At 38.0% G+C, this 17,704-nt stretch overlaps 1 protein-coding gene across 5 annotated transcripts in view; it reads right to left on the bottom strand.

The window, feature by feature from the left end:
* Positions 1 to 4,483: 4,483 nt before the first annotated feature.
* The window catches only part of LOC121325222 (ETS-related transcription factor Elf-2-like), a 38,909-nt gene continuing 25,688 nt past the window's right edge, over positions 4,484 to 17,704 (bottom strand). For all 5 annotated transcript variants that reach the window (XM_041267601.1, XM_041267616.1, XM_041267606.1 and 2 more), the window contains 6 exons: positions 13,561 to 13,674; positions 8,645 to 8,818; positions 8,205 to 8,291; positions 7,660 to 7,852; positions 6,884 to 7,273; positions 4,484 to 6,224 (listed from right to left, as the gene is read on the bottom strand). In XM_041267601.1, the coding sequence (XP_041123535.1) occupies positions 5,642 to 6,224; positions 6,884 to 7,273; positions 7,660 to 7,852; positions 8,205 to 8,291; positions 8,645 to 8,818; positions 13,561 to 13,674 (1,541 nt within the window). In that variant the 3' untranslated portion in view covers positions 4,484 to 5,641. The remainder of the gene's footprint in view (positions 6,225 to 6,883; positions 7,274 to 7,659; positions 7,853 to 8,204; positions 8,292 to 8,644; positions 8,819 to 13,560; positions 13,675 to 17,704) is intronic.

The following is a 17,704-nucleotide window of genomic DNA, read 5'->3' as shown; positions in this document are numbered from 1 at the left end:
CCTCGTATCTAAAGGCAGCTGAATAGACAACTGTCTGGCGGAATACACAATGCAAATTATTTGAATGAGTAAGCCGTCTTATTTGGGGACACCATGATGAAGTGTTTTGTAAGTAAGCTGAGTTGGTTGAAATGATTAACAACACATTTATTCACACCCAGGAACCAAACAATCTGCAAAGGTCCAAAGCCTTTTCCTCTGTATACACTGTAGCCTCCAACAGTAAAATGTGGCAGTAAACAACTGTTAAATAAATTAATTCAATTAACTTGACCAAAAATAGTTTTACAAATGTAGGTTTTGAAATGGAGAGTAATGGCAATACATGTGTGTTTTTTGCTGTTTTAAATTTGAAGACAATCTGATTTAATATGACTGCACAAGTAAATACTGTGGTGTCCCTCTGTAGAAAATGTCCATCTGCAAGGCCATGCAGATGGACATATCTGCACATATTTGTTTGAATTATGCTAAAATAATTGAGACTGGGACATGATTAATAATTGGCTATTTTAAAGACACTTTTTTTTTTTTTTTGCTATGGGTTAATTTTCACCATTCATTAATGATATTGATTTTATATTCTGTAGGAGACAAACATGTAGGATATATAAGTGAGATACGGTATCTCCATGAATTTCTTTTGTGTCTGAAATTGTTAAATAATTATCAGCTGCTGAAGAACCATCACAAACATAAATCGGGAGTCATGGTAGTTACTCCAGGCTAAATAACATGAAAGAATGGAGGAAAAACATTAGGTTATTATCATAACCCTGGCTCCCTTAAATAGAAATGTAACCATTAGTGGTATGGGTATTTACCTCCTAAAGACCCTAAACCTGAATAAGATATATCAAAGCTGCTCGATGAGCCTGTGACGCGGTTATAGTCGCCCCCCGAGGACAAAAACACTGCAATCACAGATGTCAGCTTCATTTTTCCTTCAGTCCTGCTGCAATTATGGATGCAGCAATCTTGAATGTTAATGGTTACATTTGTTTCAGGGAACCAGGGTTCCGATACTAACCTAATGTTCCCTTTCAGGTACAAAATGTAACCATTACTGTATGGGTAAGTATACCCAAGCTGTCGGAAGGGCAGTATTGCAGAATGGCTGGAATGCTACAAGGCTAAGCGAACAGGCTGCCTTGTGTGTTTCATATGGAACCTCAGTAACAAGTGGTAAAAACATTGAGAGAGAAACTCACCTCCATGCCTGTGTTGTAAGGGTTGATTGAGAAGCCGTCCTTAACAGGATTTTGAGGAGCTACAACCTGAACTCTGTATAACCTAGTAAAGTCATGGGGAGTAGCCATTTAAACAGCCTCTGCTGCGACATGGCTTGACGATGGAACTTCACCTCATAGACAAAAAATTGTTCAGAGTGCCTCCAACTTTCCATCCTGTCAGCATAGTACGCCATGCCCTGAAGTAGGCAGAGTGTATGGAGCGGTTGTGCTCTGTCAGACTGGAAAGGTGAATCCTGGCCTCTGTAAAAAAAATTAAGGTGGCTCGTGCTATGGAGAATGCCTGTATCTCGTTCGCCCGCTTTCCAGAGGTGATAAAGTAAAAAAGTCGCTTTGAGCAACACATTTCAGCTCACCTGAATGCATGGGCTCAAATGGAGGTTTGCAATGTTCAAGGATGCCCACCTGTACAAGCCACTGGCCAAATCACTGAGTCAATACTCACTAACTGCTTAAAATGTCACCAAAACAGCATCAGCATAGTGTGGAGAGCTTGCAAGCAACCACAACTGAAGCAAGTATCTTTGTCCTGAATCCTGAACAGAGTGGCATCTGTCACTACGTGCGCTCACAGCGCCACGTTGCAGACAGGCCTCGGCTTAGTCTCTGTGAAAACAGAAGGAGAAAAAAGAAAATGTTTTCTCAGCAAAATACAGTAATAACAATTACTAAAAATATACAAACCGTCTTGTAATTATAGCCGAAGCCAAAACGAGAACAAAATATCTCCAGCTGGAGCTATTGCAGCCTGGTGGGCTTATGTTGCTTGATCCCTGGGAAGGAGAGACTCAAGCTGCTGGCTTCACACAGGGCACAAAGAGCACAGTGGGATGGAACAAATAACAGGTTGTAGTGCTCAATTATGTGTAATTAGTAAAACTAATAAGAGATTATTTTTAATATCACATATCATTTGTGTAAAACACAATAAATGCAAAATATGTAGCAGAAACAGTAACTAGTACTTATTTGAAACTGCTCTCCTGTCAGGTCAGTTCATGAAATGAAAAATGGTGTCCGAGGTCTGTAAGCACAGTGTTTTTATCCTAGGGGGCAGACCAGGACTGCATCACAGATCGTCAAGCTTTGATATTTAAGTGGTAAATACCCATATGGTAATGGTTACATTTTGTACTTAAAAGACAGCTACCTTAACTACATAGACAGGACTTCCAAACATTCCAATTTTTTTTTTTTTACTTCTATGGATATATTGGGAGAAATTTCCTCTCAAAGTTTGAAATAAATATATTGTTCTTGTTGCAGAAGCAAAATAGTAAATTAGACTTATCTTCATGAAACTATACTTGTGGGGAATGGACGAGAGCAAGGATTTTCAGCTGGGGGTATTTCTGTCATGGGGTACGCATGACGACTCAAAGTTGATCATCCGCCTGTATGGATGCGTAATTTCAGTTGGCTACATCCAGATTATCCTGTGTGTTTCAAAAAGTCAAATGAATTTAATTATTCTGCCTTTTATTGCAGCTCTGGTATCATTCAGCAGAGCAAAAATTGTAAAGGCATACTTGAGCTGAAACCCTCAGACACAAGGGGCACAGTTTAAAAAAAAATAATAATAATGTTGAAGACCACATGACTAGGGAATTAAATTTAAACTTAACTTTTTTGGGTGGGTGGGGGGGTGGGGGGGGGGGGGGGGGGGGGGGGGGGGGGGGGGGGGGGGGGGGTTGGTTTGATGTATGTAATAACCTCATATGGCCACTAGGGGCTGCAAAGTGACAGAAGTTGATTCCTTTGTGCTTAGTGGTTTTTGCCTTTTTTTTTTTACTTAAATATGCTGATCTTAACTTGCACATTGTACAGCAGCTTTAAAACAAAATAAAATCATCTTTCTGGTTTTGTATTACATCCTTTGTAAGACTTTGCATGACTTTTCTAATAAGAGGCAAGAAACTTGATTTGTAACCCTTGGTTACCATACCTTTTGCGTACTTCAGCTTAATACAGCTGATTTTTAACTATTTTAAAGCTTTCTTTAGATAAAGGGGGGTTTATTGTAAATCTGATCTGTCCAAAAACATTCCACACATACAAAAACTTCTAAATTAGAATAAAAGGACTGGCCATGTAAACATGTGACATCTAAAAAAGACACCAAGTAAAAAAAAAACTGTAAACCCTGTAAAGATTTAATGAAAAGTGGTTAAGTTAAACAAGCAATTAGGGAAAAACCCTCCATTTTTATTGCAGCACGAACTAGCAGCAACATGAAAAGAACAGGGGCCAAAAGTTACTCCTGCTTGCTTATACAGTAGCATTCCATTTATTCATTTTTTTCATAATCCAATTTTAGAATACAAAAATAGTGAACCATTTAAAACAATCTTAGTACTGTGTAATTCAATACAGTGGTGGATTTGAAAATATTGCAGGGTTGGGTTGTTTCCTCAGAAGCTTAAAGTGTAAATGATCAGTATAAGAATTTCTAATGCTTTCAGTTGAAAAAGTCACACCCGTTTAATTTCTCCCTCTGTTGCAATAGTATCAGCAACACACATACTTTGTCTCAATCACGCAGTAACACACAGGATTCATTACGGAAGTAATGTAAATACAGATAGTAGGACGGGGCACTGCATCTTTAATTCACACATACTGTTCAAAACTCTCACAGCTATTCATCACTGACTTCTTTGGGATCTGAAAACAGATAATGAAAAAAAATCTAATCTTACTTGTTGCACACTTCCATTTACTAGCTGTAGGTTACAGTTTTGAAATTAGCACGATACAGTCAACATGCATTGCATTTGACTTATTCATTCATTTTCACTGTTACTACAATAGGTTATTAAACTGTGTTGCCATACTTTCAGGTACTCTGCAATGGTGGGTCATAGCATGTCACTGGCTACAGCGCATTAATAAAAGGGTTGAAGAGATGGAGACAATTTCACTCAAGGGGAAACAACCAAATCAGCACAAGACTACCTGAAAATAAGGCATATAAACAAGGCTTTCTTTTATACATAGTACAGTACCAGATAGGGTTTATATACATTCTTCGATGGGATTTTGAAAACTGCACATTTGAGCAATAGCGAATGGAATAGCACAACAGCTAAGATGTATTTATTATTTTGTTACTTAAACACTAATAGAAACCTCTGTTTAGTTGCAGATCTCATTTTACCCCCCAATTTAACAGGTAGTTAAATTACTAAACTTAATTATATACTATAAATTAATAGAGACAACACTTATTTTTGTTTGTTTATTAAAACTTTTTTATATTTCATTAAAATCTACTTGAATACACTTTGAAACAAGAGTACAACAAAATAGACTATACTTCAAATATTGAATATACAAACTAGTTCAGTCTGAACACTGGAACTTTTTTCTCTCGCTCAATAACTAGAAAAGGGAAAAAAAAATAATCAGAACATTTCGAACTAGCTGCAAGAATTCATGCCGAGTGACCTTTTAAAGTGGCAGCAACTCTGAAAATGAAACTTCTGTACAGACAAGGCAATATGACATAGGCAAAATCGCAGCAAAACACTGCTGAAACTGAAATCCGGACATTTATATTATAAACTATAATACAAAATAAGTTTGCCTTATTTCTATAATACTGTGCTTGGTACAAGGTATCAAAAAAAAAGAACTTACATAAAAAGCTAGTTTGCTTATATATATATATATATAATGGAAAACAAACAAATGTAGATTAATGTAAGGCTCCTTGTTTGAATGATTTTTAAACTGGTTTTGAAGACATATACAAGTCCCTTTTTGTCACTTTCTTCACACAGAAGCTGCCAATGCAATTAACTGCAACATTACTCTCAACATTCTAGATCGGTGAAGCTTTTATATAGCACCAAGACACTGGGTACTGTGTGCACATAGTGATAGTCAAACTGCAAAATGTTATGCAAAAATCAGACAGAGTGTTAAAAAGATTAAATTGTCTGCCCGTCCATCCATCCGCCACCCCCCCCCAAAAAAAGAAGTTTGCTTTCTTTTATTAATATACAATATATTTACCTTAGTGTTTTGAATGTTTAATGTCTGGGTAAAACTGTCATGAACTGACTTGGTCCCTTTTCTGAAGGATTGTTTTTTGCTGTGTTTTTTTTTTTTTTTTTTACAGTTCACCACTGAATCATATCAGTCACCAATAATAAAAATAATTATGATTCTACTATGAAACACATGTGGTTCAAAATCCCACTGAAAAGCATGGGACTGTCTTATTTGTGTTCCTTTAGTCTGTTGGACAGCTGTACAAAATGAATTCCCAAAATGTTTTAACGTCAGAGCGACCAGTTTCACCCCTCCCATACAACAGAAAGTAGTCTCTAACTGGTGCAACTAATAAAACTGTATGTTTCATTTGTAATAATCCTCCTCTTCCATTTTCAACCGTCACTTCCTTCTGTTTTTACTGTGACAGGGAACGTGAGAGTTACTGGCCTGGTGCTCCCGACATTCTTCATTTCCACTTCGTGATGTCGTTGCTTCACAGTGCTGGGGGCTGCCCCCTCTTGCTTGATCTCCGGCCTCTTGATGACGGCATTAATGAACCGTGTGGGGCTGTGGCTGGTGACCTGGTGATGCTGCTGCTGTGCAGGCAAGGCCAGTCTCATGACGGAGGTCCCCTGCGCTAATGACACAGGGGTAAGTGCTCTCACAGCCACTGGGGCCCCCATTATGTTGATGCTGGATCCCCCAGTCATGCCACTCTTAGCCTGCAGCTGGTACTGGGCGAGCTGAGAAGCAGGGATGGTTATGATCTTGGCGAGCTGCACTGTGATCTTGTCACCGTTTTCTGCTGTCGCGGGCATCATGGTGGGTATGGTCTGGATAACCACCTTGGGGGCATTGCCCGTGGTGGGGCTGGTGTTGGTGAGGATAGAAGAGCTGGCAGGCTGCACCGCCATGGTGGAGATCTTCTGGCCCAAAGACGTGGTCATCACCACTGGCATAGCCACACGCACCGTTCTGCAGGAAGAGATACAGACTGGGTCAGAATTTCCTTTCAGGAAGAAACAAACAACAAAGGCTGACGAGTCTGAAGATCCCTATCATTTCCAGTATCGACTGCACCAATTAAATATATTGTTGTTTTTGTCACTTAAAACACTAAACTGAAACTAGTTTACTTCTTTATCTGAAAATTATTACAATATTAGCACCAGATGCAGGACATTATAGTTGCTTTATAATAAACATTGATTGCATGCTCTATATTTGCAACATTGTAATTAATTTGACTCACTCAAATCAAATGATATAATGAATCATTATATAACATTTCAAGCCTAATTCTGATGGCACAGAAATAAAACACAGCTTTAAGCTCCTCCTTGTGCTTGATCCTGTTTGTAAACATTGAAAACTAAATCTCTAGGAATGTTAGTGATATACAGTTTTGTTTTTTTTTTGTTTTTTTGTTTTTTTACAATGTACTGTCCATTTTATAGAATACAACTTATCCTTGCAGTGTGGAAGGACTGGAATATCTATTTCCAAAGTGAAATATAAAATACTTATACCTCTTGTAAGCACACCTTTAAAATAGCCAAAAATAAATCTCAAGGGGAATTCTGCAATTAGTGCCTTTACTTTGTTTGCCTGCCTTCTTGTTTCACAGTACAAACCTGGGCCCTGTTGTTGTTGGAATAATGGTGGTGGTGTGCGACTGCTCATTTGATACGTCGTGACGATGTGTGGCTGACATGACGCCGACTATGCGAGGCTGGGTTGACGCTGACGCCGTTGTTTTCACGGCCGTCGCTGGACCCTGCAGTACCAGGCTCCTCCCTCCTCCTTGCAGGATCGATGGAGTCCTGGACAGCTCCACCGATGTCAAGAAACTTTCCGTGGACGGAGGCACTCGTTCAAATGACTTATCGGCTGTGAGAAGGTCCTCGCTGCTGGGGTCTGTTTTGTCATCATCTATCACAACAATGTTTTTTGGCATTTCTTTAAACTGATAGACAAGGCGCTGTCCCTCCACCTTTGCTAGAATACCTCTTTGGTAGTAATACCTGAAGGGAAGCAAAGGAAGATTATTTTAGGGTCCCTTCTACTTTATGGGTACATAACACAGGTTGTCAACCATTTGCTAAACTTAGGGATATTTAAAGGGCTATAAGTTTTGAAGACCAGAAAGGTATTTCATTCTGAAAACATGTGTCAAACATGACTGACAGTCACACAGTATCAGCAGAAAAAATTTAATTATGTGCTACTAGCTGGATCTGTTACAATTCTTGTTCACAAACCCTATTCACAAAGCATTCGTGTTTTTCATAATTAAAATAAAAAAGCAATATTCAACTGTTCTAGACTTTTGTTGAAGACGCAAATAGTCTAAACCAGGGGTATGACTCACAGAAAGTAAAAATGGTTCTTAAACAAAAGAAACATATACCTCAGTGCTCTTCCCATTGTCTCATAGTTCATGTCAGGTTTGTTCTTATGTTTTCCCCACAGTTTGGACACCGCCTTGGAGTCGACCAGTTTAAAGATGCCTTTGTCTCTCTGAGTCCACTTGATATACTTGGGGCAGGTACTCTTGTCCTGGAGAAGGTCCAAGAGGAACTCCCATAAATAGGTGGTGTTCCCTGAAAGCAAATGGCATACAAAACATCACAGGTGGAAAAGTACATCCCAACTTTTAATACTATATTCACAGAAAGCAGAACACTCATAAAGGCTCATGCACAGCTGAACTGGTCACACGATTTACATTTGCAATAACAATTTGCCATGCAATGTTTATTTTTATCGAACTTCAGAATTCCGATTTATTTTTATATTTTGTTAACTATGTTAGAACAATCCCCAGCCGTTTCTGTAAATACAAAATTAGATCTGTCACTATCATGGGAAAGTATATTCCTTGTGCTAGATTAGTCGCCTAAAAGAATTTGGACACCTCAAATGACATTGCTGAAGTGCATGCTGACCACTCACCTTTGCCTTCTCTGGGCTTCTTCTTTATACCCAGATCTGAAGGACCATTAAACACAGCTGCCTGCTGGATCTTTGGCTTACGGCCAGCTTAAAAAAAAAAAAAAAAAAAAAAAAAAAAAACACACACACACACACACACACAATAGGCATGTTTAATGCATCACTGTACTTAGTTGTTTAACACACAGAAAAATGTAATTTTTGTATTTTTATTTAATAGTGTCTTATAAAAGTCCTTTTGCTCCCATACTGATTTTTATAGATGACTTTCAGCTGGATTCCCCAAGTCTTGTGGAATGATAGCTGTATGCCCATTTCTTTCAAAGGACTAAACTCAAAACCTTGGTCATTACACACAGGAACTGCCAATTCAAACCGTGAACTTGCAAACACACTGAATAGCACAGCTGTGTTGCTATGAAAGGGATAGGGGGCTTTACCTTTTTTCTTTTTAAAAACAGGCTCCATTTCAGGGGCCTCTATTACAGTGCAGATCTCCACGGGCTCAGCCTCCTCGGTGGACACCTCCACCTCCGTCTCTGTGATCACATCGGGCCTCATGGCTGCATGGATGAACTCCGGGGTCGTTACACATGGGGGTACAAACACCTCCACTGCAGGAAGACACAGCAGACAGCAGGGCATGTTAGGGAAATATCCTTTTGTTTCTGCACTGACCATAGTTTCAACCATACCTGTGTAGCAGCAGACACTACAAATCAGTATTAAAAGAAGGAGATACTAAAAAACTCTGTTGACTCGCTGTTAACTCTTTGCTGTCCATTTATTCAGCGCTTGTCAGGCGCGTCAGGTCCAATTTATTTTCATACGCGCTGTTTAAAATATTTATTTTTTCAGAGTAAAACAGGTTTAAAAGGGATTGATTTGCAAAAGGACACTCAGTACTGTATCTACAGCCAAGCTCCACCCCTTGTTCGCTGTATTTTTCACAAAGCTCTTTATAGACGTGCATACTGATAAATCCTCTCCTGATCGCTCGTTTTATCACCAAACTCCTCAATAATGCAATCCAAGTCATTATTTTATTACTATAACATCTCAAAGAGCTCTGCCTCCTTTGTTATGCCCGTGATATCTCTGTAGTGCATTGGGCTATGAGATACACCCCTTTTTTTCTGTTTCATTAGGCTCCTATCGGTCTCACTCTCAAAATGATTAGAGACCTGTTGTGCTTGACATCTTTTTGATGATATCGGACAAGGTCCGACACCGGACTGGAAAAGGAAAATTGTAATGTCGGACCTGGTCCGACATAGGACCGCAAAGGGTTAAATATTTATACTGCTTAGTATTACACAAAAAATGTAATGTTTAACAAAAAATGTAATGATTTTTTTTTTTTAAAAAGTAACAAATAAGCTGATTATAGCGCTAATGCACCACTCATTATACAACTAAACAATGTAGAAAGAACAAAATAATGTTTTGAGACAAGAAACTGCTTTTTTCATTATCTTCCTGGTACCCCCATTTAAATTATTTAACAACACGTTGGCTTCAAAGCAACAAGATGTTTGGTGGCATTTTAAAATCGTTTCTACTAGGAAACCTAAATAATCTAGGACTTATGTCAGCAAAAAACTATTCCGAACTCTGGTTCAAAAAACAAATCTCATTTAGTAAGCTGGTTTATTATAACCGGTTACTATAATACATATGATTCTATGGATATAGCCCTTGCATTTGAATTCAATCAATAAGCCAACAGAATGCAGCAATCTGACCTCATAGGAGCACCGAAGTCAAAGAATCTTCCACACATTTGTACTAAGACTCCACACAGTTGGCTACAACTCCCTGTTGAATCCAGGTGCTTAAGCACGGCCTTCCTCAAATCACTGTCAAGCATCCCTTTTGCTTGTTTTACAGCTTTGCCCAGTTTACTGCTTATTCCAGTTTCACAATGGTTCGGGACCTCTTTCACATTCTATTTTCTTTCAGTAGTTTGTGCATTTGGTTGTTTTAGTCAGTTAAGCATCATTATGTAATTCTGTATGAAGTCTAAATTAGGTTTACACAGAGTAATTTAACAAACATGACAGACTCAACAACTTTATCATTTCTTATTTAATATTTATACCTGTTGCTGTTTCCTGCATTCTAAATACCTGTGTTCTTGAAAGAATAATGAGATTGTGGGCGGGGGGTAAGCTCGGACCGTCACCCTGTTACACACCATAACATCAAGTCAAAATAGTCAATAATATATGTTGGTGTTTTTTTCTTTTTTTTTTTTAAATTTAAATAACAGAAACCGGCATCTAGGCCCAAATCCGTTTCATCCCCCTTTAAGAATGTGGTTATTTTGAACTAAAACTTGATTTTTAAAGCGCTTACGCGCACTTTTACTCACAATATAAATCAAACAAACAAACACCAAACTCCCTCAGAGCACTCACTAAACTTATGCAGGTCCCTGACTGACGCGCAGGACAGCTAAGCTGTTTACTTGACATAACATGAAAATAAACACTAACAGATTTTATAAAAACCAAAATGTAGGTTTTTTACACAGTCAGGCTCTTTACTCCACAGCAGCAACAGCCCTGAGCAAACTGGCTGCTTTCTTTAAATACCCTGCACCTGGCTCTAATTTACAATGATAGCCAGGTGCAGGGGATAATTAACAATAAAACAATCAACACAAATAATACAATTAAACAAATTAAACAAAAGCAGTTAAATCAAACAAAACTTGCATTTTCACATGTTTTTAGGCAGGGAGGAATCTGACCCTCCCCCTGCCACCTTACTATATATACCATAAAATTGCTACTGTGCTGCCTTGAAAAAATATATATTTCATAAGAAATATATGCTACAAATCAAGGATTACTGTATATTCCGGTAGCTATTCCATTCTGAGTGCAGGCTATCGTTCCATTAAAAAATTAAAAAAGCAATGAGTCACATTTTAGGCCTGCTTTTCAGTCACATATGTGAACACGCAAAAGCGCCTTAAACCGCAAATGGGAACAGGGTTGCAGACCTAAATCTGAGGCGACCCTGGGCCAGCCCAGTAGTGTGTGAACGGGGTCTTAGTTAGCGCAGACTGCTGGGTCATTACATTATTATTACCACTACTACATAATGCAATTCAAAATGGTCTTTTGTATTTTTTGTTTATCTTGCGGCATTGGTTACAGGTGTATTCGGCAGAATTTTGAAGCAGAAATTCAAGTTTGATTGGATTTTGTAAATTTGACTAAGTGAACAATTTAAGCTGCATTTAGCGGTGTATGCTTAAAATAAGAATTTAATGAACGTTGTTGTAGTTGACATTGCATAGAGTACATTTTCCTTTTCTACTATACAGTATAGGTAGCATATATAATACAAAATGTTTGACAGCAAGTAGCTATAAAAGTCTTTACATATTTTTTCTACATAAATTTTTTTACCTAGTACAAATACAAAATGTTATTTTTTGTGTGCCTATGCTGTAAAACAAATGTATAAATTGCTGTCAAGCACACAATATAATACTACGTTATTCTTGGTATTCATTTTCTGAAGTAAATGCAACAAGTAAAAACAATACCTGTTCATTTCTGTCATAAATACAAAGTAAACTATATGTTCATTTTTTAACACTGGCTGTCTTATCTAACTTCCATCCCATATCCAATCTTCCTTTTCTCTCCAAAACTCCTGAAAGGGCTGTAGCCAGCCAGCTGATGAAACATCTCAAAGATATCAATTTGCTTGAATCTCTGCAGCCTAGCTTCCAGCCACATCACAGTACCGAAACTGCTTTGCTCAGGATTGTAAATGATCTCCTGCCTAATGCTGATGCTGCTGCTCTCTCTGTCCTTGTCTTCCTTGACCTAACTGCTGCTTTTGATACCATAGATCATAGCATTCTTCTTGACCTCTGCCATGGTCTGGCTCTCAGCTTGCATCCAAGACCTCGATGCCTGGATGTCTGACAATTTTCTTCAGCTCAACATTAACATATCTGAACTACTTCTAGTAGGAAAACTCAACTCAAGAATCTCAATATTGCTTCCTTGAACCTTGGAAACTGTCTACTGCTGCCCCTGCTGTACGAAGCCATTACATTGATGTACTTCTGGATAGTAACCTCTCCTTTGATGCCCAAAACTCTGTAGTCAAATCTTCCTTCTACCACCTCCGAAACATCTCCAAGGTCCATCCCTACCTTTCCCTCCTGACTCTCTGATCAGACTCGTTCTTGCTCGGTCATCCAGTTTGGAGGGACGGCCTGATCTAGGCAGGGTCTTGGTGCCATACACCTTCCACTTCTTAATAATCGTCTTGACCGTGCTCCAAGGGATATTCAAGGCCTTTGATATTTTTTTTTTTTCATACCCATCCCCTGATCTGTGCCTTTCAACAACTTTGTCCCGGAGTTCTTTTGAAAGCACCTCGGTGCTCATCGTTGAGTCTTTGCTTTGAAATGCACTACCCACCAGAGGGAACCTACAGGAACTGCTGAATTTATCCTGAAATCATGCGACTCAACAAATTAACACAGAGGGAGGCCACTTCTTGGTGTGTGATTCTTGGTGCGGTCCCTGGCTAACACCTGAACATCAGCTACTAGGAATGTAATGAAGGGTACATTTTGACCGTCGAAGGTTCGGAACACATAACCGAATGAAGGTTCGAACCTTTGATGGTATTAATTTGCATAATTTACCAGTAACGTCACCATAGCTACTAGTTTATAATTGATTGAAAATCCTATTATCATACAGGTAATCCATATAAATGGAATAAAACATCATCAAATAGTTTAAAAATGTTATACAGAACAGTAATTATGCTTTTCTCATTTAAATAAATATATTCATGTTTATGTACACGTAATTGATGCTGCTTGTGATAGTGTTGGACGATAATGCAATTTTCTGTTATCGATTATCGGCTATAAATCATCATGAGTATCGGCTAAATAAATACAATATATACTGAGCATCAAAAGAAACGTATCACTTATATTTGGATAAAACTCTCAAAAACAAAAATGATCAGTGTTAGCATATATTTTATGTTTCATACTTACCTACCATAACACTTCCCTTATGTCCGGTACACTAGGTATTCAGTACATATTTTACTGAAGCAATGCTGCCGCTATATAATACTAATAACTATCTGATAGTGGGTTTTTATACAACATTTAACGGTGTAATTTACAGTATTCACACAGTCATACGATTTGTTAAATAAATAAAAGTAGTGCTGGATACAACTGCTTCGAAGGATCACAACTACCTTCGAATTCCGATGGATCACAACTACCTTCGAATTCCTGGCTAGTGAACGAACCTTCGAACAGCCCTACTGGCTACTGTGACAGGTCTCTTACCAGGACTTCGGTCATCCCTCAGGCTGGTTGGAGAGTCCATATGGAGCAAGGCTTCAGCTGCCTCAATGGTTTTGTCCGAGCAGTGGACATTACTGCCATGCACTGATGCTTCCACTGAAAGAGATCAAATATGTCTTAAAACAAACAAAAAGGCAACTTTGTTACACAATACATGCTGTCACTTCTGAACTACAAAGTAAAAAGATTTAGAACTGACAAGCCAGTGCTACTGTACAAAATATTTACTCCTAAAAGACCAACAATGATGTCTTCTATCTGGCCTGTGAGATTTCACCTGCAACTAGTGCAGGACAGAGACAGCTTAAAATTAGGGTTAGAACAATATTGAAAAGCACTGAAATTATAATTGTAGGATAAAAAGCACTGTGATAATTGCAATTATTGTGGCGTTTGCACATTTAGATTCCTTTACATCTGTACATTAAGAGTTGGATTATATATCATCCAATAAATCAGTAATTGTTTTTATAACTACAGCAGCCTGATATAAATAATATGAACATATTCAGCAATATTTGCTGGAGATGGATTCATTTCTTAGGGGTATTATCAAAGCAGTGGCACAATGCCATATGGACAAAATCAAAACTGTGACTAACTTTTATCAAACACAGATTTATTTTGTACTGTTTTTAAAAGAGAGAGCAAACTATTTGCCAGGTTTTGTGGTTTCAAATTTACTAAAATTATTCATACAATAACAGATCTTGGTTTAAATCAGTGAGATTATCCCTACGTGTCAATCACATTGGCCAGAATTGATTCCATGCATAGATTTTAGTTACATCCCAATAAAAGCAGCAGCACTATACATAGATAACATGTAATCAGGTAGTTTCCAACAAAAACACTAGATCCTACACGCCAAGTGTCTTGCAGAGTGTTACAAATCAACCATATGCAACAACTGCAAAACATTTCTGGATCACCGTTCTCTCTACAGGGATTCAATTTGCTCCACATTTTAAGGAGGGATTATTTTGTTAATGCAGATTAAAAGATATTTCTTTATTACTGCCATCATTACTATATTAAGGCAAATGAGTTAGGGGAATACATTGTTTGGCAATTAGTAGATTTTAAGGCAACTCAGAAACTAGACTTGTAAATTTAATTTTTCAGTGTACACCTAGAGCAGTGTTAATTATTTTAACGGAAGCAGCTCTCGTGATATTAATTGCAGGACTAAAAGATGAGAATGCGCTGCGTCCAGGTACTGTGTTTTCCTTACTCTTAGCACAAAGCAGCCCAGTGTCTTTGTAACCTCTGTGACACTGAACCACCTGCTGCACTCCGTCCACAATTCTACTAACTGCTCTGGCCTTGTTTGGTGATCTCTTCCGGACTGAAGTTGCTCAGGGAAGAACAGATGCAGTGGCTATCTTTAGGTGGCCCTGCTTATTATGTCTCCAATGTCACCAAGTTAAAGAGGATCTGACCCTGCTTGGTTCAATTACATTCTTTAGAGGACCTGCCCTTGGAAGAGGTGTAGCAGTAGTTTATTTTTTCAGGCTTGTCAATGGTAGTTTAATATAAAGGCAAGTTAAACCTATATAGTGTGTTTATTTACAAAACAGGACTTACTTCTGATCTGGATAGGTAGAATTTTAGCTTATCCAGAATGATAGGTTAATTGTTACTGGCTGTTTACCTGACTTCTATTGGTATAAACTGCATTACATAAATAAAATAAAAAATGCAAAAAATTGCTGCATCTAAAATCACTAAGGTTACTTTCACACCTAGTTCGTTGACTGTTTGATATGAACTGAAGTGCGGTTCGGTTCGCTTGGAGTTTATAGGTGAAACCACTGAGAACCACATAAAATCGCACCAGGGTGCACATCAAACCAAGAGTACAACATTTAATGCATTCTCTGTATTGGACATGAAGGAAAATGTTGTTTTCCCCAAACAAAACTTCCGTTCAAGTAATCAGCAAGAGAGCAAAGTGTGTTTGGAAAGTGCAATGTGAAACCACTAGAACTCTAGCCTGGATGAAGCTGCACGTGAAACAAACAAACGCATCTGAATTCAATTTAAATGAAACTCCAGTTTGCTTGAATTCTTCTGGTGTGAAATGAACTGAAGCAAACCTGAAAATGTTTTGTTTATTTGCAAGTGAACTACGATTCGAATCACTTGCAATGAACTAGTTGTGTAATGCCCCAAGTCAAGTAATTCAAAAAGTTGAATTGATTTTTTTTTTTTTTTTTTTTTTAAACTTGATTAGGCTTTTGGGTTTCAAAGATTCTGACTCAATGTCCAAACGCCTGCTATAATTGTTGCATTATAATAAGCTGCTTTCAGGAGACCTAACAGCTGTTCATCACGTGAGACAGAGCTCTCTCCATTGCCTGACGTGAAGTTTTTGCTGCAGCAAAAGAAAAAGGTGCTTTTCTTTCTAACCAGTGCTCCATTTCTTTTTAACTCTTTACACCCACCCCTTTTTCCGCCTGTTTTTCACAGTTTTCATTTGTGTGTGTTTAACTAGTGGATAGTTTGTACTGCATGCATGTAACAAATTGTCACAAAATGTCCTTTCATATTATTTAAGTTGCAAGAGGTTCAGGCATACTATATGTGGTAGAGAAGAGAATATGTTTAAAAATAAAAATCATGTAAAAAACATTTCACTCTGTGTGTGTGTGTGTGTGTGTATATATATATATATATATATATATATATATATATATATATATATATTAATAATCATAGAAGGCTCAAAAAAAAAAAAAAAAAAAAAGCTTCTAAGCTTTCCAACGATATCGCCCCTTTCAGTCTAGCTGCTACAATGACGGAGCAATAGACTGAAAACAAAACTTAAGCTGTGAACTGTCACACGATGAGAGGCTAAAGTTCCAGCGCATACACACACTGAATACGTCTTTGGAAAGCCCCGAGTCTGTACTTTTAAACATGCCATGGTAGGTGGCTTTTAGGGTGCCTGAGTAATGTGTGTAACCTTCAGTGCACTGGTGCCCCAAAATGAATGGGGCTGAGTTTTAAGAATTAAAGCAAAAGTCACCTCTTGCAAAAAACACCTAGATAGACTTAATATCTTTTTTTTTTTCAAAAAACTGTTTACTTACTGCAGTGTACCGAGTTTCTATAATGCTTAAAAGATAGCAGCAGAGAATCACGTACGAGAGAATAAAGTCTCGCGGCACTTAAAATATCCAGCACTACTTTTATTTATTTCTTTTAACCAGAACTACTCAGAATGCGGCTCAGTCTTTTCATCACTGACACCCACTTCCTTAGAGACTGTAGCATTTCAAGCATTCTAAATTGGGTGAAAAATACGGCAGCTTGGTGTATTCAAATATCTGTGCGGGATTTTATGCGGGAGCAATTTGGAAAATGCACGATTCCCACAATCCCATGCTGAAATTCAAGCCTCGCCTTCATGCTTGGAAGTGAAGGTCCCTTGTTACAGTACATGTCCTATGCAATATGTTCAATACAACGACAGTTTATCACAGTGCTGGGACGAACACAGAATCTTCATGTTCGGATATTCGTGCAGATATTCTTTTGTTTTAAAAAACTAAGAAAAAGCCATTACACTGCTTTGAACGCAGGCAGAGACAGCATAGCAGCAGGGCAGGGTATGTGTCCGTATGTGTGCCTTTATTTTACAACAAGACTGTACAACACGTTGAAGTCGAAAAATATCCCAGCAGTAAAGAATGTTGTGTAGGCCTTACTTTACCCAGTGAATTAACTACAAAACAAAAAGATGCCAAAATCGTTGTTTTGTTTATTCCCGAAACAAATAGTACATAAAGTTCACAAGGCATTTTATTTATTTTTTACTTTTTTTCATTCCTTGTTGTTTCCTCACAGTAAACAGTGGTCATACAAGTAATAACATGAGGTTTACGCTGTAAAACATAACGGGGGAAAACAAACTCACCGTTTCGGTTCTCGTTTGTTACATTCCACATAACAAAAAGACGCAATAAAATATACATAATGTACATAATCTATATATAAATCACTACACATTTCCAGCAAGTTGGGCACTGTTTAAGTGAGGCATTTCAGAATGACATGCTTGCCTTTTTTTCTGTCCCATGAGATTGAGACGCTTTTTTGACCCAGATGGCCTTCCATAGAG

This window comes from Polyodon spathula, chromosome 1 (assembly GCF_017654505.1).
Source record: "Polyodon spathula isolate WHYD16114869_AA chromosome 1, ASM1765450v1, whole genome shotgun sequence".
Lineage (NCBI taxonomy): Eukaryota > Metazoa > Chordata > Actinopteri > Acipenseriformes > Polyodontidae > Polyodon > Polyodon spathula.
Note: the sequence above shows the minus strand (reverse complement) of the source record. Positions and strands in the feature narration are given on the sequence as shown.